Below are 22679 nucleotides of genomic sequence, written 5' to 3' on the forward strand. Positions count from 1 at the left end.
GTGGCAGGGACTCAAGTGCTTGGGCCATTTTCTGCTACTTTCCCAGGATTATTAGCCTGGGAATGTATTGGAAGCAGAGCAGCTGGTACTTGATTTGTTGCTCTGAAATGGGATGCCAGCATTGCAGGCAGCACCACAATTCCAGCCCTGAAAAATGTCTGTGTGTACTTTTTAGCCTATTTCGTGCATTGTATTCGAATACCTGAGGCTGCGTACTTTATAAAAAATGGAAATTTATCTTTTACAGTTCTGGAGGCTGGAAAGTTTGCTATCAATGCCCAGGCAGGTTTGGTGTCCAATAGGAGACTTTAAAGATGAGATGAGATGTCTTGGCTATTTGCTTGAGCAGTCTGGAAGGCAACAGAAGGGTGAATGCTTCCTTCCTATGCTTTTTATTTTATTCAGTTTCTCAGAGATTGGAAAATACCCATCCATTCTGAAGAGGGCAATCAACTGTGTCAACCCATTCAAATGCTAGTCTCATCCAGAAACATCTCAAAGGCACTTAGTGGTCTGCCAGTTTGACATGTAAAATTAGCCATCACAGTGGGTTTATTTTTGTTCTTTTGATCACTATGGCTATGTAGATTTTAGCCATTAGTGAAGTACTTAGAAGGGAGTTCCTTTTTAAAATTAGTATTCATTTTGTCTACTTAGGATTTAATTAATCATTATTTTCTTATTTATAACCATTTTCTCTTAAGCATTGAGAAAAGTCTCTCTTGCACCCTTGTACTGAAGGTCGTTAGATGATGTTTATTGAATATGATAAATCTGCCTTGAGGTAGAGGTCTGAATTTAATACTTGATGACCTCTAGTCTCTTCCTTTTTTTTTTTTTTTTGAAGCAATGGAAGCTGTAATGTCTTATGTCTATACCAGTAAGTAAATCGTTTAATGAGAGTCAATTACATACCACTTGCACTACATGTTTTTATAATTAGCAAATACTTCAAACATATAGGAAAGTTTAGAGTAATACAACATGTGCTGAGCATTTTAACATATTTTTATACTTAATCCTACCTAGTACTCCAAGAGGTAGTGATTTTATTTCTCATTGTTGCAAAAGGGTTATAAAATAACTAAGGACTTCCAAGTAGTGGATGTGAGAGCCAGTATTCAAACCTTAGTCTGCTTGATTCCAAAGCCGATACTCTTCCAGTGTAACAACTGACAAAATCAAATTGAGAGATCATATTCTTTCTTTATTAGCTTCCGATGTATTAGATCAAATTCCTCTCCATCCGCATTTTCTTTGATAATATCTTATGGGTGGAATACAGATGCTTAGTGTCTTTCTTTGTACCTTTCAAGTTATTTCAGAAAGCCTCATGATTTTAAGTGCTCTCATGTGTTGTGACAGCAGGTTCCTTTGTCAGCCATCCTGTGCAGAATAAATAACCCGTACTGAGCCAGCATGATTTATTGTTGCTACTTCCTTTCTTTATGTTTGGAGTAATTTTATTGTCAGAGATTATGAAGTTTTTTTTTTTTAACTTTTATTTAATGAATATAAATTTCCAAAGTACGATTTATGCATTACAATGGCTTCCCCCACATACCGTCCCTCCCACCCACTACTCTCCTCTTTCCCACTCCCTCTCCCCTTCCATTCACATCAAGATTCATTTTCGATTATCTTAATATACAGAAGATCAGCTTAGTATACATTAAGTAAGGATTTCAACAGTTTGCTCTCACACAGAAACATAAAGTGAAAAATAATAGATGATTTTTTTTAAATGATGATGAAATCAGATCAGACCTATTGTCATGTTTAATCCCAGTGAGAGTCAAGTTGGGAGTTGATAATTTCCTTTTTTTTTTTTTTTTTTTTTACAGAGGATCAGTTTAGTATACATTAAGTAAAGATTTCAACAGTTTGCACCCCCATAGAAACACAAAGTGAAATATATTGTTTGAGTACTCGTTATAGCATTAAATCTCAATACACAGCACATTAAGGACAGAGATCCTACATGAGGAGTAAGTGCACAGTGACTCCTGTTGTTGACTTTACCAATTGACACTCCTGTCTGTTATGAAGTTTTTTAGACATGAGCAAATGTGTGAGTGACAAGAGCAGTTCCCTTAGCTGCTTGGCCATCTGCCATGGAGAGTGCTCCTTTGGATAGCAAGGGATTGAGGATAGGGGAGAAAATTAAGTTTCTCAAAGAAGATAGGTGAACTTAAACATATTGGCTTTACAAAGCAGGTTTTGCTAATGGCAAATCCCTCTTCTTGGGGCCTTTGAAAATGGACTTTACAATCTATCTCTATAAGATTGCTTATGTTTACACTACCTATAAGCATGAAGTACACTGTGTGGTTTCTTAGTTGATAAACTAGTTGGCTTCTTAAAATTATTAGGAGATAATTTGGAAAATGGAGACAGGATAAATAAAATCACAATCCTGACTCCTAGTAGAAATACTAATAGCATTCTGATGTATTTTTGTTTGCCTTTTAAAAAATATTATGAATTAAAGCAAAATATTTAGAGCTAAGTTCCTAGATTATATCTTAACATTTCTTTTGTACCTAAATTTGATTTATAGTAATGAATTTCAAAGCATGTCTGTGTTGTGGGGAATGGAATCCCTGGCTGGGTTTATACCAAGTTCTTGTCTTGGCTTGATAGAAGAATTCAAGGCAGAGACACATAGACAGAGGTGCCGGAAGAGAAAATTTATTTAAAGGGATACTACCTATCCAAACATGAGTGCAGGCAGCCTCTCTGTGAGGAAGGAAGAGTTACTGCCTGTGTCGAGGTGGGGGTTGTCCTTTTATAGGGTAGAGGGTGGTGCCCTAGTTGAATCTGCAAATGTGTTGGAGTTTGGGCAGGGCTTCTCAGCACATGGTGATCTCCAGAAAGCTGTCTATGTCTGAGGGGAATGGGCATGCTGAGCCCACTGTCGTGTTGAATTGGGATGGAAGGTGGTGGGATTTTGTGGGATGTGACTGTGACAACAGACCACTGACAGTCTCTCAGCTCCTTTTCTCTTACTACCTGTCTACCTATATCACGCTTGTGTCACTGTATTTTCATTTAACCATTATACATACCCTTCTAACACTGAATGATTTGGTGCTGTGTCTACTTTGAATTATTAATTTTTATAATCTACTGTGAAAAAAGTAATTTTTCTTTCTTTATTTTACTTGGTTTTCTTAACTGTAAAGCATAATGACTGTATTCTTTGTGAGCAATTGTTAGATTTTGGAGAAATGTATTTTTCTTTCCAAATCTCTAGAAATTAGTGATAACTTGAAAAAAACCATTTAATGCTGTGGCAAATCACCCTACTTTCTTGATTGTCTCTTTATATACAGATTTTAAGAGTGTCATTTGGGTATGAATTATTTTTGGTTACTCTGAAAGCACAATTAAGTTATTGAACTCATGTTCTGTGATGTAATTTAGGTAACTAGAAACTGTTGAGAGCCATTTGCTGCCATTAAATATGACCAAAATGTTCACTATATTTTTGAATGTTTTACTCTGTGCAAGTATTACTCAAAATTCCTGTATCTGGGGCCTGTGCTCTGCCATAGTAGGCTAAGGCCTCTGCCCATGACACTGGCATCCCATATGGGTGCCCATTTGTGTCCCTGATGCTCCTCTTTGGATCCAGCTCTCTACTTACAGTGTGGGAAAGCAGTGGAAGATGGCCCAAGTTCTTGGGTCCCTGCACCCACATGAGAGATCCAGAAGAAGCTTCTGGCTTCTGGCTTTGGATAGGTCCAAGCTCTGACTGTTGTGGCCATTTTGGGAGTGAACCAGCAGGTAGAAGACCTTTCTCTGTCCCTCTCTCTGTATGTAACTCTGTCTCTCAAATAAATAAACCTTTTTTAAGAAAATTTCTATATCTCAGAGACATAAGCCTGCTTACTGGGGGCTCACTTACTAAAATCATTAGGATTTCTTGTGCCACATTTATTTGATAATATTTTTGAATTTTGAATTTTAATCTTACTCATTTATTCTCAGATATACACTCACTTAGTTATAGAAAGCATGCATGTAGTAAAAATTTTTCATTCCCACATCCTTTTTTTAAAAAAAAATTATTTATTTTATTTGAAAGGCAGAGTTACAGAGAAGCTGAGGCAGAGACAGAGAGACAGAGAGAGAGAGAGAGAGAGAATCTTCCGAGAGAGAGAGAGAGAGAGAGCGCGCATGAGGGTCTTCCATCCAGTCTTCCGTCCTCTGGTTCACTCCCCAGATGGCTGCATTGGCCAGAGCTGTACCAATCTGAAGCCAGGAGCCAGGAGTTTCTAACAGGTTTCCCACACGGGTGCAGGAGTCCAAGAACTTGGGCCATCTTCCACTGCTTTCCCAGGCCATTCCAGAGAGCCGGATTGGAAGTGGAGCAGCTGGAATTCGAACTGGTGCCCATATGGGATGGCGACACTGCAGGCGACGGCCTCACTCGCTACCCCACAGAGCCAGATGGCCTTACTCGCTACCCCACAGAGCCGGCCCACTTTCCACATCTTTTTCCTTTGTATTTATTTTCTTCCCTTTATGAGAACATGTTCACAGAAATGCAATGTGAATGTTTTAAAAGCATAATTACCTTTTAATTTAATTTTTAGGAGAAATTCAGTTTTGACAAGTATATCTTCTCATTTATTGAGTAACCACAATTGCCAGTTACTTTCCATATATTTTATTTAATCCAGTTAACATCCAGTTCTATTAATTACAGAGGCTCAGTGAACGAGAGTACTTGCTGATGATCACGTAAGTATAACGTAACATACTAAAGATTAGATACTAGGGCTGTGTAAATTCTCCTGAGCTCATACTCTTTTTTTACTTCGCATTCTCATACAAAATTAATACTTCAGAATTCTGAGTTTACATTAAAATGTTCATTGCTTTGCCCTCGGAAAATGGTAAGGAAACAAATTTTCAGTGGAAATTGGAGCCAAATATGCAGCCAAATATGGCAGAGCAGAAAGGTGTTTAGCAGTGTCCTAGCACCAGAATCAGAAAGGCAGGATTGGAGCTGCAAAGCAATAGTTTGCTAACCAGCATAACTTCCCTGTTCTGCTATGATGGTGTGTATTTCCCAGTTTGGTAATTCTCCTTTTCAAGTTGGAGTTCATTGCAACCTGAGAGGGAGAGACTGTGATAAAGAGATCCTCCATCTGTTGGTTCATCATTGCCCAGATGCCTGCAAAGGCCAGGGCTAGGTCATCTGGAAGCCAAGAGCCAGGAGTTTCGTCTGGGTCTCCCACATGGCTGGCAGGACCCCAGACACTTAGGCCATCTTCCACTGCTTCTTCAGGCTGTCAGCAGGGAGCTGGATTGAAAGTGGAGCAGCTGGATCTTGAACCAGCACCCATATGGGATGCTGGCATTGCAGACAGTGGCTTTACCTGGTACACTACAATACCAACACAGATTCTTCCTGGGTTTTAAGATTTTGATATTTTTGGTGAATAGTGGTAAAGTATTTTGTAGAATGTGCCTCAGTTTGAGCTTATTTTGATGTTTTCTTATGATTACATCAGTGTTGTGAATTTTGGGATTTATCACAGTCCTGTCAGGAGATTGCCTTTGATCACATGATTAAGGTGGTATTTGTCAGATTTCTCCAGTATAAAGTCAGAATTTTTTCTCTTTCCATTTAATTATATAATTTAATTATAAGTGATTCAGTAATTTCAATTCCTGCAAAAGAGGAGAGGTATTCAGTTATACAACCTGGAAAGAGGATATCAGAGTTTGTGAATATGTATTAAAATCACAGTAATTAAATGTTTGATGGAAGATACCTGAAGCAATGCAAATATCTCGTTTCTCCTGAAGTTTTGAGCACATGACTTACTATTATTATTTTTAAAGATTTATTTGAAAGGCAGAGTGACAGAGAGAGAGGGAGAGACAGATTTCCATTCACTGGTTCACTCTCCAAATGCCCACAATAACTGGGCCTGGGTCAGACCAAAGCCAGGAGCTCCATTCAGGTCTCCCATGATTGTGACAGAGACTCAAGTACTTGAATCATCATTCGCTGCTCTCCCAGGCACATTAGCAGTAAAATAGATGGGAAGTGGAGTAGCCAGGACTTGAACTGACATTCTGTTAGGGGATGCTGGTGTTGCAAGTGGCAGATTAACTTGCTGTGTCACAATGCCAGGCCCAGGCTACATTTTTTTGATTTATTTATTTATTTGAAAGGCAGAAAGATGGAAAGAAAGAGTGAGATATAGAGACGGACAGACAGACATATCTTCCATCTGCTGGTTCATTCCACAAATAGCTGCAATAGTCAGGGCTGGGCCAGTCTGAAGCCAGAAGCCAAAAACTCTATCCTGGTCTCCCATATGAGTGGCTGTGGCCCAAGTACTCATGCCGTCTTCCACTGACTTCCTAGGAACATTAGTAGGAAGCATGGATTGGAAGTGGAGTAGCCATGACTCCAGATGGGATGCTGATATTGCAAGCGGCTGACATCCTAAGTGGGAACTTAGCCAGCTGTGCTTTAATGCTGCCTCCACCTCCTACCTCATACCACATACTTTTGATGTTAGCATTTATCAGTGGATCTGCAGCAATTATTGCTGTGATGTTTTAATGATGGTGTGCTATTTCCCTCATATACTTTATGTTTATTATTTTGGATTCTTCTGTAAGAAACATATACCCCTTCTCCTTTAACATTTATTTTGATCAAAATGGATTAATGAATATTTATTTTTTGGGGGTGGTTATATCATTATTATTTATTCTGTCCTCAAATTGTTTTAGCTGTGGCCATTGGTAGTTGTATCAGGTTGGTTTCTGGGTCTTTTTGACATGCCCAGTTTGTGTGTGTGTGTGTGTGTGTGTGTTTTTGCACACTTCTTCACTTTCTGGCAATACATGATAATCTGGGTTCATATTGTGTTTTTCCTGTCTCAGTGGAAATCAGCCATTTCTCCAAGTAACCTTGAGTCATTTGATTGAAAAATGGTAGTTAGGAATCAAGATCTGTGTACTAGGTATGCTCATTGCTATTGATGTGTCACTGATCTTTAGGCCCTCTCAGCAGGCAAAATGAGGAAGCAAATGTTAGAGGGCACTTTGAAAAGTTTGTGGAAATATAATTAAAAGATATTTATTTGGTAAAAAAGATTTTGAAATCTATACACAGAGGTGCCTTAAAAAAGTTTATGAAACATATTAGGAAAACCTATACATGGATTTCCTTTTTTTTTTTTTTTAAGGTTAAATTATCTTTCTTTATTGGGAATTGGGGATACTTTTTTAAAACTTTTATTTAGTAAATATAAATTTCCAAAGTACAGTTTATGGATTACAATGGCTCCCCCCCCCATAACTTCCCTCCCACCTGCAACCCTCCCATCTCCCGCTCACTCCCATTCCATTCACATCAAGATTCATTTTCAATCATCTTTATATATAGAAGATCAGTTTAGTATATATTAAGTAAAGATTTCATCAGTTTGCACCCACACAGAACATAAAGTGTAAAATACTGTTTCAGTACTAGTTATACCATTAATTCACATTGGACAACACATTAAGGACAGAAATCCTACATGAGGAGTAAGTGCACAGTGACTCCTGTTGTGGACTTAACAAATTGTCTGTATGGTGACTCCGCGCCTCTTGCCCCCACCACGCTCCTCCTCTCAGAAACGAATCCACTGCAACATTGTTGAGAAATCAACTGCAGCACCCATCCACGGTGTTATGTTTTAAATTTCAAACCTAATCCTTCATTGTTGTATTAGGAAAGCAATTGAATTTGTGGAAATTTTTGTGGATTTTTTGGGATTCAATGTTGTTCATCTATGAACAAAGATAGTTTTATTTTTTCCTTCCTTTTCTGTACACCTTTTATTATTTCCTGGTCTTGTCTTAACTGCATTAAGATGATGTTGAATAGAAGTCTGAAAAAAGACAGTCTTGCATTGATTCCTGTTCCTAAGAGAAAAGCTTCTTATTTCTCATCAGTGATGTGAGTCATAGATTTATTTTTTATCAAGTTGAGGATATTTGTTTATTTTGATATTTTTGTTTATCAAGTTGAGGATCTATTTCTTTTTTGCTGAGGATTTTTATCATGAATGGGTATTCAATTATGTGAAATGCCTTTCTGCATCTGAATTTTCTTCCTTAGCCTGTTAATGCAATGAATCATACTACTTTGTTCTCAAACACTGAACATAATCCCACCTAGTCATGTATATAATTGCTTTTATACATTATTGGATTCAATTTTCTAATTTTTTTTTTGTTTGACAGGCAGAGTGGACAGTGAGAGAGAGAGACAGAGAGAGAAAGGTCTTCCTTTTGCCGTTGGTTCACCCTCCAATGGCCGCCGCTGCAGCCGGCGCACCGCGCTGATCCGATGGCAGGAGCCAGGATCCAGGTGCTTTTCCTGGTCTCCCATGGGGTGCAGGGCCCAAGCACCTGGGCCATCCTCCACTGCACTCCCTGGCCATAGCAGAGAGCTGGCCTGGAAGAGGGGCAACCGGGACAGAATCCGGCGCCCCAACCGGGACTAGAACCCGGTGTGCCGGCACCGCAAGGTGGAGGATTAGCCTATTGAGCCACGGCGCCGGCCCAATTTTCTAATATTTTTATTGATTTTTACTTTTATTTGTGTTCATAATAGAAATTGGCCTGAAATATTCATCTATTTTAGTCTGTCTGGTTTAGATATTAGTATGGTGCTGCTGTAATAGAATTACTTAAAATGTATTCCCTCACCTTTTATTTCCAGAAGAGGTTGTAGAAGATTGGTATCATTTCCTCTTTAAATATTTGGTAGAATCCACCAGTGAAACAATTTTGGCCTGGGAATATGTTTTACAAGATTATTTATTATTGATTGCGTTAATAGATGTAAACCTATTTGGATTATATATTTCTCCTTGTATGAGCTTTATATCTTTAAAAGAGTTGGTCCATTTCATCCAAGTTACCAAGTTCATGATATAGTTATTCTTAATATTTCTATATTATGTTTTTAATATCAGGAGATCAGTAATGATAGACTTATTGCTGATATTAGTGATTTATCAGCTTATTAGCTTTTTCTAAGAAATAACTTTTGGTTTTATTGATTTTGTCTATTGAGTCTGTTTCCAGTTTCTTTGATCTCTCTTTCACTCTCTCTCTCTCTTTAAAAGATTTTATTTGAAAGTTAGAGTTTCAGATAGTGAGAGGGAGAGACAGAGAGAAAGGTCTTCCTTCCGTTGGTTCACTCCCCAAATGACTGCAAGGGCCGGAGCTGTGCTGATCCGAAGCCAGGAGCCAGACACTTCTTCCTGGTCTTCCACGTGGGTGCAGGGGCCCAATTCCCCAGGCCTAGGAGAGCTGGACTGGAAGAGGGGCTGCCGGGACTGGAACCAGTACCTGTATGGGATGCTGGTGCTGCAGGCGGAGAATTAACCTACTGCACCATAGTACAGGCTCCTCTTTTTTTTTTTTTTTTAAATTTATTTTATCTATTTGAAAGAGTTACAGAGAGAGGTAGAGACAGAGTTAGCAAGAGGTCTTCCATCTGCTGGTTTACTCCCCAAATGGCCACAATGACTGGAGCTAGGCCTATACAAGAGCTAGGAGCTTCTTCCAGGTCTCCCACATGGGTGGAGGGGCCCGAGCACTTGGGCCTTTTTCTGTTGCTTTCCCAGGCACATTACCAGAGAGCTGGATTGGAAGTGAAGCAGCTGGGATTTGAACTGGCTCCCAGATGGAATGTCGATGCCACAGGTGGAGGCTTAGCCTACTATACCACAGTGCTAGCCCCTGATTTCATCTCTAATATTTATTTTCTTTTACTCACCTAAGTTTGTTATTCATTTTCTAGTTTACTAAGAAACTGAATTTATTGATTTTTAGATCTGTTTTGTATTATATGCCTTAAATGAAAGGAATTTCCATTGAGTCCTGATTTAGCTACATATCACGTATTTTGATAAGCTATATTTTTCATGAGTTCAGATTATTTTCAATTTCTTTTGAGATGTGTTTGACCCACGTATTGTTTAAAAGTGTATTGTTTAATCTCCAGATATTTTGGAATTCTCTGCTTTAGTTCTATTATTGATTTTTTAATTTAATTCCATTGTATCAGAGCATATGTCGTATAATTTGTATTTACTTAAATTTATTAAAATGTGTTTTCTCAGGCCGTTGCCGTGGCTCACTAGGCTAATTCTCTGCTGCGGCACCGGCACCCCGGGTTCTAGTCCCGGTTGGGGCGCCGGATTCTGTCCTGGTTGCTCTTCTTCCAGTCTAGTTCTCTGCTGTGGCCCGGGAAGGCAGTGGAGGATGGCCCAGGTGCTTGGGCCCTGCACCCGCATGGGAGACCAGGGGGAGGCACCTGGCTCCTGGCTTCGGATTGGTGCAGTGTGCTGGCTGTAGCGGCCATCTGGGGGGTGAACCAACGGAAAGGAAGACCTTTCTCTCTGTCTCTCTCTCTCTGTCTAACTCTGCCTATCAAACAAAAATCTGTTTTCTGGTTCAGCATGTTCTTATCTTGGTGGATGTTCCATGTGAGCCTGAGATGAATGTGCGTTCTGTTGTTGCATCCAATATTGTAGGATACTAATTAGATCCATTTTATTGATAGTACTGTTCAGTTCAACTCTATTTTTATTGAGCTTTCCCCTACTGTATCTGTTAATTATTGATAGAGGTGTGAAGAGTCCACTGTAATAGTGAGTTTATGTATTTAAAAATCTTAATATTTTAAATTTGACACATAAAATTATATATATGGATGGGATACATACCATATTGTACCTACCTTTTTTTAACTTTTTAACTTTTTTTAATAAATACAAGTATCCAAAGTACAACTTTTGTAGCAGCTTTTCCCCCCATAACCTCCTCCTTCCCACCCACAAGCATCCCCTCTTCTACTCCCTCTCCCATCCCATTCTTCATCAAGATTCATTTTCAATTATATTTATATAAAGAAGATCTACTTAGTATTTATTAAGTAAAGATTTCAAAAGTTTGCACCCACACAGCCACACAAAGATAGAGTACTGTTTTAGTAGTAGTTTTACCATTAATTCACATAGTACAACACATTAAGGACAGAGGTCCTACATGAGGAGTAAGTGCACAGTGACTCCTGTTGTTGATTTAACAATTTGACACGCTTATTTATGACATCAGTAATCACTTGAGGCTCTTGTCATGTGCTGCCAAGGCTATGGAACCCTGTGGAGTCCACAAACTCTGACCTTATTTAGACAAGGCCATAGTCAAAGTGGAAGTACTCTCCTCCCTTCAGAGAAAGGTACCTCCTTCTTTGATGGCCCGTTCTTTCTGCTGGGATCTCACTCATAGAGATCTTTCATTTAGGTCATTTTTTTTCACAGTGTCTTAGCTTTCCATGCCTAAAATACTCTCATGGGCTTTTTAGCCATATCTGAATGCCTTAAGGGTGATTCTGAGGCCAGAGTGCTGTTTAGGACATCTGCCATTCTATGGGTCTGCTGTGTATCCTGCTTCCCATGTTGGATTGTTCTCTCCTTTTTAATTCTATCAGTTAGTTTTAGCAGACACTAGTCTTGTTTATGTGATCCCTTTGACTCTTAGACCTATCATTTGGACCAGTGAGATGGCACTGGTACATGCCACCTTGATGGGATTGAATTGGAATCCCCTGGTATGTTTCTAACTCTACCATTTGGGGCAAGTCAGCTTGAGCTTTTTCCAAATTGTACATCTCCTTCCTCTCTTATTCCCGCTCTTATATTTAACAGAGATTACTTTTCAGTTAAATTTAAACACCTAAGAATAATCGTGTGTTAATTACAGAGTTCAACCAATAAGAACAAAAAATACTAAATGGGATAAAGTATTAAGTTGTACATCAACAGTCAGGACAAGGGCTGATCAAGTCATTGTTTCACATAGTGTCCGTTTTACTTCAACAGGTTTCCTTTTTTGTGCTCAGTTAGTTGTCACTGATCAGGGAGAACATATGATATTTGTCCATATATATATATATATATATATATACTGCTGTATAGTATTCTATAGAGTACATATCCCATAATTTCTTTATCCAGTCCTCGTTGATGGGCATTTAGGTTGATTCCATGTCTTAGCTATTGTGAATTGAGCTGCAATAGACATTGAGGTGCATACAGCTCTTCTATTTGCCAATTTAATTTCCTCTGGTAAATTCCAAGGAGTGACATGTCTGGGTTGTATGGTAGGGTTATATCCAGGTTTCTGAGCAATCTCCAAACTGACTTCTGCAGTGGCTTTACCAGTTTGCATTCCCACCAACAGTGGGTTAGTGTCCCTTTTTCCCCACATCCTTGCCAGCATCTGTTGTTGGTAGATTCTGTATGTAAGCGAAACCTCCTTGTGGTTTTGATTTGCATTTCCCTGATGGCTAGTGATCCTGAACACTCTTTCATGTGTCTGTTGGCCATTTGGATTTCCTTTTTTGAAAAATGTCTATTTAGGTCCTTGACCCAGCTCTTAATTGGGTTGTTTGTTTTGTTGTTGTGGAGTTTCTTGATCTCTTAGTAGATTCTAGTTATTAACCCTTTATCGGTTGCATAATTTGCGAATATTTTTCCCATTCTGTTGGTTGCCTCTTCACTTTCCTGACTGTTTCCTCTGCAGTACAGAAATTTCTTAATTTGATGTAATCCCAGTTGTTAATTTTGGCTTTAACTGCCTATGTCTCTGGGGTCTTTTCCAAGAAGTCTTTCTGTGCCTATATCTTGCAGGGTTTCTCCGATGTTCTCTAATAATTTGATGGTGTTGGGTTGTAGATTTAGATCTTTAATCCATGTTGAGTGGATTTTTGTGTAAGGTGTAAGGTGTAAGGTGTAAGGTGGTAGTCTTGCTTCATGCTTTTGCATGTGGAAATCCAGGTTTCCCAGCACCATTTATTGAATAGACTGTCCTTGCTCCAGGAATTGGTTTTAGATCCTTAATCAAATATAAGTTGGCTGTAGATGTTTGGGTTGATTTCTGGGATTTCTGTTCTGTTGCATTGGTCTGTCCATTTGTTTCTGTACCAGTACCATGCTGTTTTGATTATAACTGCCCTGTAGTATGTCCTGAAATCTGGCATTGTGATGCCTCCGGCTTTGTTTTTGTTGTACAAGATTGCTTTGGCTATTCGAGGTCTCCTGTGTCTCCATATGAATTTTTGCATCATTTTTTCCAGATATGAGAAGGATGTCATTGCTATTTTGAATGGTATTGCATTGAATCTATACATTGATTTTGGTAGAATGGACCTTTTGATGATATTGATTCTTCCAATCCATGAACATGGAAGATTTTTCCATTTTTTGGTATCCTCTTCTACTTCTTTCTTTAAGATTTTGTAATTCTCATCGTAGAGATCTCTGACGTCCTTGGTTAAGTTTATTCCAACGTATTTGATTGTTTTGTAGCTATTGCGAATGGGATTCATCTTAGCAGTTCTTTCTCAGCCATGGCATTGCCTATGTATACAAATGCTGTTGATTTTGTGCATTGATTTTATATCCTGCTACTTTAGCAAACTCTTCTATGAGTACCAATAGTCTCTTAGTAGAGTTTTTTGACTTCCTTATATATACTGATTATTAACATCTTATCAGGTATATACTTGGCAAATATTTTCCTTCATTCTACACTTTGTCTCTTGACTCTGTTGATTGTTTCCTTTGCTATATAGAAGCTTTTTAGTTTGTTGCAATCCCATTTGTCTCTTTTTGTTTTTGTTTCCTGATCTTTGTGATCTGTTCCCAAAATCCTTTCTCCTTCCAATGTTCAGAAGCATTTCAACTGTGTTTTCTTACACTAGTTTCATGATTTCAGTTCTTAGATTTGGCTCTGTAGTTCATTTTGAGTTGCTTTTGATACTTGATGAGTGAGAATGAGTCTATTTCATCATTCTGCATTGGGATATTCAAGTTTCTGTCCTTTCAATATCATATGTTTGTACATCTTTGTTCAAGTGTTGTTGTCTCTTGATGTGTGGGATTACTTTTAGGCGCTCTATTTCACTCAGTTGTTCTATGTGTCTGTTTTTATGCCAGTAGCATGCTCCTTTGATTATTGTAGCTACACTTTATTTTGAAGTGAGGGAATATGCTTCCTTTGTTCTTTTTGTTCAAGATTGCTTTGGCTATTCAGGATTTTTTGTGGTTCTGTGTGGTTCTGTGCCGTGAAGAAAGCCATTCATATTTGCATAGGTATTGCATTGAATTTGTAGGTTGTTTTGGGTAGTATAGGTATTATAACAATATTTATTATTTCAGTACATAAACATGGGATGTATTTTCATTTTTTTGTGTGTGTTCAATTTCTGTGATCAATATTTCAGAGTTTTCATTGTAGAAATCTTTGACCCCTTTGGTTAAGTTTATTCTTGGACATTACTTTTTTTTTCTGTAGTTACCTTAAATGGGTTTGCTTCATTTTCTTCTTCATGCTTCGTGATTCTTTCCTTTGCCTGTGTAGTCTACTGATAAGTCCTTCAAACAAATATAAGAGTTATTTGTTTGAAATGCAGAGTTTCAGAGAGGGAGAATGAGAAGGAGAGAGAAAAAGAGGGAGAGGTGGGTTTTGGGGATGGGGGGGAGATATCTTTCACCTGCTGGTTCACTTTTTGAAATGACTGCAACATCCAGGGCTAGGCCAGGCTGAGGCCATTAGCCAGGAACTCCATTCTGGTCTCCCATGTGGTTGGCAGGGGCCCATGTACTTGGGCCATCATCTGCTGCCTTCCTACCTGCATTAACAGGAAGCTGGGTAGGAAGTAAAGTAGCCAGGACTCCAAGTGGCACTTTGGTATGTGATGCTGGTGTCACATGCATTAGTTTAACTCAATGTGCCACAATACCAGCTAACCTATCCCCCAACCTGGCTCAAAGATATTCTTAGGGCCCAGTGATGTGGTGTAGTGGGTAAAGCTGCTGCCTGTGACCTGGCATCCCATATGGGCACCAGTTTATGTCCCACCTGCTCTACTTCTAGTCCAGCTCCCTGCTAATGGCCTGGGGAAAGCAGTGGAAAATAGCTCAAATGTTTGGCCTCCTGCTACCCATATGAGAGACCCAGATGAAGTTCCTGGCTTCAGCCTGGCCCAGCACTGGCTGTTGTGACCAGTGTGAAAGTGAACCAGTGGATTAAGATCTCTCTCTCTGAAACTCTGACTTTCAAATACATAGATAAACCTTTTAAAACAACACAAAACATATTCTTAATTTGTTACATTGTTTTTTGATTATTAACATTTCTTTTTCAGAGTTAGAGTTTGCCTCTCAGTATTCATACTACTCATCTATTTTATTATGTTGTCCATTTAGTTTGTATCAGAGCCCTGAGCATATTAACCTATTAATTATAGTCATTTTGCCGATCTAACAGTTCTAAAATCTCTGCCCTGTCTGACCCATGTTTGATGCCTGCTTTGTCTCTTTAGACTGTTTTTTCTTGGCCTTTAGAATGCCCTGTAATTTTTACTGAAAACTGGAAGTGGTTTATTGAGTAAAAGGAACTGAGATTGATAGACCTTTTGTGTGAGGTTTGTATTTACCTGGAGTTAGGTTGTGTTTACTATTTAGTGTACTATGGTGCCTAAAACTAAGCTTTATTGGCACTTTGTCTCCCTTTCTGTTTTGTGTTCCCTTAGACCCCTTCTGTAGATAGTGTCTGAGGCTTGCAGTTCTTGGTTGTTTCCCCTGTTGTATTATATAAGAACTATACTGATTGGTGGCAGGTGTGGATTGAGGCAAACCCTTCCATGGTGCAAAATTAGGCCTCAGTCTTGGGTATTTCCCTGAACTTAATAACACAGTCCAGAGGGACAGGAGTTGGTTATTTTCAGTCCTCCACTTTGAAGACTGGAGGAGAGTGAAGTTGGGTATCTGCCTTTGCCAACCCTGTTAGGTTTTGATAAAAGCTCAGGTGATTTGTTTTTGGTAAAATAGTTTTCCTTGAGGGCAGATCTTGTTAAGAACAGAGAGTTCTGGGTAACTTTCAAAATGGTTACTTTTCCACCTTCCTCCTGGATGTAGGAGGGAATTTTTATGGATATTCCCCAAGAGAACCTGGTAGGGCTCCTGAAAGTAAAATGTAATGGAAGTGAGGTGCCCCTAAAACTGATACCTAAGATTTGGAGTTTTAAACTTAGAAGGTGGTCCATGCTGAGCCTCCAGCAGATACCGTGTAAAATGGTTGTGCAGATACTGGCTCCCACTGTGGGCTTCTGCTCCTGGTAAGTTGTGATACTCTGTATTCACTCATTTGGCTGTTTAGTTTTTATGACAGCACTTTGTCTGTGACCATAATCATCTTAATTATTTTTAAGAAGAGTTGTTGATTTTCAGTTTAAATTTTTTTCTTACTATGAGGCTCAGTTTCACAATTCCCAAGCTGTTTATATGTCTGCCTCAAACCAGTAGTCCCTCATAAACTTTATGGAATGCGAGAACATAGGAGTTCCTTGTTTATCATGTTTGCATACTGTTGGAGAAATATGTGATATAATTGCTTTTAATATTACCAATTCTTAATATTTTATCTCTATCTAAATTTTAATTTTATCCAAAACATGGGCAAAAAAGTGAAGGAAAATTTTAGTCTTGATTATATCTAGACATTGTAAATATTTATGTGATAGTAAATATGCAAATAAAATATGCATTTTATTAGGAAAGATGATGCAAGTGTTTGCATATTTCATATATATTTTCTAAAGCTTGTGCATAATTCTTGTTTTAAAAATTTACATTTTTATTAAATTTTTTTCAAATAAAGATTTTTTATTTTTCAAATAAAATTTTGTTTTTTTCAAATAAAGATTTTTGAAATTGGAAACTGACTTGCAGATTAACATAAGTGTATTTATGATACAGACTTTTGTCACATGATTCCTTGCAGGCTATCACTTAGAATTTCTTTAATAAATGTATTTTTTAAACATAGGTATTCTCATTTACATACTCATTTCAATATATTTAAAAAATACATATATCTTGGTGAAGAGCAGTTTTGTTGAGCCAATATGGCAATTTATCATTTTTCTATTTGTGACCTTGATCTAAAACAATATTTTAATCATATTCTCAATGAAGTAGACTTATAAGTTTTCTTTTTTTTTTAAGATTTATTTTATTTATTTGAAAGACAGAGTTACAGAGTGGTAGAGACAGAGAGAGAGGTCTTCCATCAGCTGGTTCACTCCCCAATTGGCCGCAACAGCCAGAGCTGTGCCGATCGGAAGCCAGGAGCCAGGAGATTCTTTCTGGTCTCCCACGTGGGTGCAGGGGCCCAAGGAGTTGGTCTGTCTTCTACTGCTTTCCCAGGCCATAGCAGAGAGCTGGATGGGAAGAAGAGAAGCCAGTGCCCATATGGGATGCTGGCGCTTCAGGCCAGGGCTTTAACCCACTGCACCACAGTGCCGGGCCCTGACTTATAAGTTTTCTAGGTAGAATCTGCTGTCATTATAGTTAGCTGTGTTTGGTTGTTTATATATTTGGTGTTAATAAATATCATTTAAATATTGATCTGTTTATGTCTATATTTAAATACTGAATTATGTACCTTTACCTCTAGGATAAAATTTTTACACTCTGAAGTTTATATAAGAGAGCACAGGATATTCTTTCATAGTTAACATAGAGATTCATAGTTACCAGTTATACTTATTCACTTAAACAGAAAGTGTGTGTAGGTATGTCTTTTCATTTATTGTTTAGATCTCTAAATAAAGGAACAAACTGTGAAAGAAAATAAATTTGACCTAGATAGAATTTAATTTATTGTGTTGAGGTAACTTCCCAGTGAAAGACTTAGGTTTAGGTAAATTTCAGTTACCAATTCTTAGGTCTCCTTCAAGAAAATAAAAACTAATTAACTGATTGTAAGTTTACAGATCAGGTCTGTCCTGTGCAAACTGTGGGATGCAACATTTCAGAAGTCTTTGCTACTCTTGTGTATGGTGTTTCTCCAAGTCTTGAATATGCAGTTGTATTTTGTTTTGATATTCAGTGCTTTATATTGGCTTTGTCTCCTTTTAATTTGAATACTGTGAAAGCAATGTACACTAGTAGGTCTGCAGAACAAATAATTTAATTTTAATAAAGGAACATAACAATAAGTGAATAATACAAATCCTAAGAATGTCTCACTTAGAGTGCCAAATAAGGTGCGAGTTTCTTTTAGTTAGTTGTGCCTACTAAACACATCATATCCACCATGATTTGACTATTTCCAAATCAGTTTCTGCTCATGAACACATAGATTTTGATAATATACAAATTAACATGAATTAGGGAGTAGGATTTATTTCTGTACATGATTTTGGACAAGACTGTGTTGAGCTCAGCAGAAATGAAAGGGAAACACTGACTTGATCATAGTTATTTAATAGTATTTATTTAAATTTGTTTTCATTCTGGTATAGTTGTATGAATAATTTAATTTGTGAATGTCTTTAATGCACAGTTATTTTAGCAACTATTTTTAGATAGATTTGCTAAGTAGCCCTAGTTCCTTTACTTGCTCCTTTAAGTGTAAAGAAATTCATTGGTTAATCATCTGTAGCCACAAGTTAATAACTCCACTACCTTTCTTCTCAAAGATCAAAACCAGTTTGATTTGTGAATCTTCCCTTTTTCAGATGAGTTAGCAATGCAGTACTTACTTTCAGTGGTGTTTGTAGATATTGCCTTGTGTATTCCATTTAAAACCATAATCTAGTTTGTAAGAGATAGTGATACATGTAAATAAAGCATCAGTGACGCTCTAAAAAAAAAAAAAAAGAAATTCATTGGTAAGGCTTTAAGAATATATTTGTAAAATCCCATGTTTTATTTAAAATACTTATGCCTTTTTTCAATTTATAATAAGGAAGTAATTTAAAAGAAGGAAATCTATATATTTTCAATTTCACTAAATAAAACTTTCATATGGCACTTTAAAATAATTATTTTAAGAACTTTTATATCAATGAAAATATGCAGAAAGTTGTAGGTCTAAATCATGGGTTTGAAATAGAAGTACAATTTTTGTACACAATTGATTGAAATGTGTAATTCCAACATATGATGATGCACTAAGCTTTTTAATGTAATAATCCTCATTTTCATGCACATTTTATATGACCACAAATCTGTAGATAGAGGTTTCTTCCTAGAACAGTGCCCTCAGTTGTGCAAACTTATCTTTTTAGGGTCAAAGAAGAACACAAACCACAACCGACACAGTAAGTAAATGTATTGAGTGCAGTAGGCTTGACTTCTGTACTGCCACATTCTGCTCTCTGCACCTTTGATGGTATTAGCGTACACTAATACTGGATAGGCTGCAGCTAGTGTGTCTTCTGCTTTCTGACTCTCTGGCTTGTAAGAGCTGCCTGCAGCTTCTTACTTCATCCACATAGTGATTGGATGTAGTTTTTTGCTGCCTGCTTGTGGACTGGTTAAGTGTTCTAACTTGAGTTCTCTAGATTCTTACTGCCTGGAATTGGAGCTCACGTTTCCATTGGCTGTAGCTTTTGTGCCTGTGTATTTTTATTATGATAAGAAAACATTGAATCTACATTGTTATTCATTTGGTTATTCAGTCACATTATTTGCTTATTTAAACAGGTGGTTTCCCTTTAGTGGGATCACTGAACTGGTAAATAACGTTCTTCAGCCCCAGCAAAAACAACAAAATGAAAAGGAGCCCCAGACGTAAGTAAGCTGATCTATATAGACTAAATATTATCTCTGATAGTATAGCATACTGAGAAGTACGTATTAAAATACTGCCCTTGGAATAGCATGCCCTCAGAAAGGAAACTAGTTAGGTCAGAGTTTGGTATTTTTTAACTTTAATTGTCCCATGAAAATCTAAACAGAAAACAAGGATTTTTATGCTATAGCAGAAAAGAAGAGGTAGTTCTCCCTCCAATTTTAATATAAATAAATCTTATTTATCCAATAAAATATTTCTGTAATAATGGGAGTATTTTATAGAGTGTGTTTTTTTGATAGTAGTTCCAGAGAACATTAAGAGGTGTTAATCCCTAAATTCAATCTTTGGTCAAATAGTTTTGGAATTTTTTAATTATAATTCTGAAAGCCTAAATACTTCAAGGTTTTTTTTTTATAAGAAAGTTTTTATTTAATAAATATAAATTTCATAGGTACAGCTTTTGGAATATAGCGGTTATTCACCGCATACCCACCCTCCCACTCCCACTCCCGTCCCACCTCCTACTCCCTCTCCCATTCCATTCTTCATTAAGATTCATTTTTAATTATCTTTATATACAGAAGACCAACTCTATACTAAGTAAAGACTTCAACAGTTTGCACCCACACAGACACACAAAGTATAAAGTACGGTTTGATGACAAGTTTTACCATTAATTCTCATAGTACAACTCATTAAGGACAGATGTCCTACATGGGGAGCAAGTGCACAGTGACTCCTGTTGATTTAACAATTGACACTCTTTATTTATGATGTCAGTGATCACCCAAGTCTCCTGTCATGAGCTGCCACGGCTGTGGAAGCCTTTTGAGTCCATAAACTTTGTCAGTATTTAGACAGGGCCATAATCAAAGTGGAAGTTCTCTTCTTCCTTCGGAGAAAGGTACCTACTTCTTTGATAGTCCCTTGTTTCCACTTCGATCTCACTCACAGAGATCTTTCCTGTAGGCGAATTATTTTTATTTTTATTTATTTATTTATTTTTTTTTTTTTTGCCACAGTGTCTTGGCTTTCCATGCCTGAAATTCTCTCATGCGCTTTTTAGCTAGATCAGAATGCCTTAAGGTCTGATTCTGAGGCCAGAGTGCTGTTTAGGGCATTTGTCATTCCATGAAGTCTGCTGTGTGGCCTCCTTCCCATGATGGATCATTCTGTCCTTTTTAATTCTGTCTATTGTTATTAGCAGACATTTGGTCTTATTTATGAGATCCCTTTGACACTTATTCCTGTCTTTATGATCCATTATGCAGTTAAAATGATCACTTTAACTAGTATGATGACATTAGTACCTGCCAACTTAATGGGATTTGGAGTCCGATGGCAAGTTTTTAGCTTTACCCTTAGGTGTAAGTCTGTGGGAATGTGTACCGAACTGTACATCTCCTCCCTCTCTCATTTCTACTCTTATTTTTAACTGGGATCTACTTTGAATCTAAAATTTGAATCATTGGAATCAGATAACCAGTTAATATAGTAATCCTCTTTGATTGTGAGGTCTTTAATAGGAATAAAAGGTTAAAGGTAAGAGTGTTTTAAGGTTAGGAAACATCATATGTGAAAGTCTTTATGTTGCAATGAAGGCCACTGTGTAGTAGTATAGTGAAGAGGGAGTGTGGCAGGGAATGAAGTTCCAGGGGTGGAACTCAGATGAAGTAATTTTCTTTAAATAGAGCGTGACAAATTGAAGTCTGAGTCTCATAATGAAAGGAAGGTATTGAACAGTTTTAAAAATGGAAGTGACATGATTTAACTTGTGTATAAAGAGTAGTCTGGATGCTCCACAAGATGAAAGTGAATGAGGATAGAAGTGGAGAGAGCATTGAAGAGGCTTATGTGGGAGACTCTTCTAATCATCATGATAATTCAGACCAGGTTGATTATAGTGACAATGGAGATATGTGGATTGGGGGTAGGTTTGGAGATTGAAATGGTATGATTTGTCAGTGGAGTAGATTTGGAAGAAAAAAGTACCACAATCAATTTCCAGGTTTCTGGTTAGAAAAAGTAATTGGGTGGTGATCAAATATGTCATTAAATATGAACAAGAAAAGAGGGGGATGAACAACTTAAGTTTTGAATTTTTGAAATTTAAGCTGCCTATAAATTAGCCAGCATTGTAGGAGAAATGTGAACTATCTGGAGATGCACCTTTGGGAGTGGTCAGCATGATATATATAGCTAGAAAAATAGATAAACTAGAGGAGTGTATGTGTGACGAGGAGCAGACAATGTGATGAAGATCCATGATTGAGTATTAAAGAGTTCTCATACTGTGCTGGGTCCTAGGAATCCTGGGATAAAAGGACTGTGATTTCTGCTCTCAAACAGTTCACAGCTAGGGTGAGTATTGTGGTGCAATGGGTTAGATTATTTGGGATGTATGCATCCCATATGGGAGTGTTGGCTCCAGTCATAGCTATTTCACTTCTAATTCAGCCTCCTGGTAATGTGCCTGGGAAGGCAGGAGGCCCAACTACTTTCATCCCTGCCATTGATGTGGGAGACTCAAATGGAGTTCTGGGCTCCTGACTTTTGTCTGGTCCAGCCCTGGCTGTTGTGGGCATTTGCAGAGTGAATCAGGGGATTGAAAATCTCTTTGTGTCTATCCTTCTCTCTCTGTCACTCTGCCTTTCAAATAAGTAACTTAAAAAATAACTATTTCTTTAAAAAAAATCACAGTCAAGTGGGAAAAAACCCGTTGATAAGTAATTAAAAATAGCATTGTAGGAACTTCTTAACACTTTGATATATACAGAGCTTAGAAGTTGTGCTATCAATCCACACAAGAAAAAAGCTGAACAAACTGAGTGTCAGCAACTCTTCTTACAGCTATCATAAAATTGAGAACATAAGACAAATTAAGGGTCTAGTAAAAGAGAAATAAGAAAATACAAAGAATCACAGCTTGCTAGAAGCAGAGACCATTAGGATTAGGATCTGTAGGAAAACTTCAACTATAATTGAGG

General features: G+C 37.6%; 1 protein-coding gene across 29 annotated transcripts in view; it reads left to right on the plus strand.

Moving 5' to 3' along the window:
- The window catches only part of RIMS2 (regulating synaptic membrane exocytosis 2), a 701736-nt gene that overhangs the window by 108691 nt on the left and 570366 nt on the right, over positions 1-22679 (plus strand). For 9 of the 29 annotated variants that reach the window (XM_051844705.2, XM_051844697.2, XM_051844708.2 and 6 more), the window contains exons 3-4: positions 19184-19216; positions 19602-19688. The exons of 16 other annotated variants lie outside the window; for them this stretch is intronic. In XM_051844705.2, coding sequence (XP_051700665.1) covers positions 19184-19216; positions 19602-19688 — 120 coding nt within the window. Of the gene's footprint in view, positions 1-19183; positions 19217-19601; positions 19693-22679 lie in introns of all 29 variants that reach the window. 4 more of the 29 variants (XM_070075390.1, XM_070075389.1, XM_070075383.1 and 1 more) reach the window with 3 other exon arrangements.

The sequence above is a fragment of the Oryctolagus cuniculus genome, chromosome 6 (assembly GCF_964237555.1).
Source record: "Oryctolagus cuniculus chromosome 6, mOryCun1.1, whole genome shotgun sequence".
NCBI lineage: Eukaryota > Metazoa > Chordata > Mammalia > Lagomorpha > Leporidae > Oryctolagus > Oryctolagus cuniculus.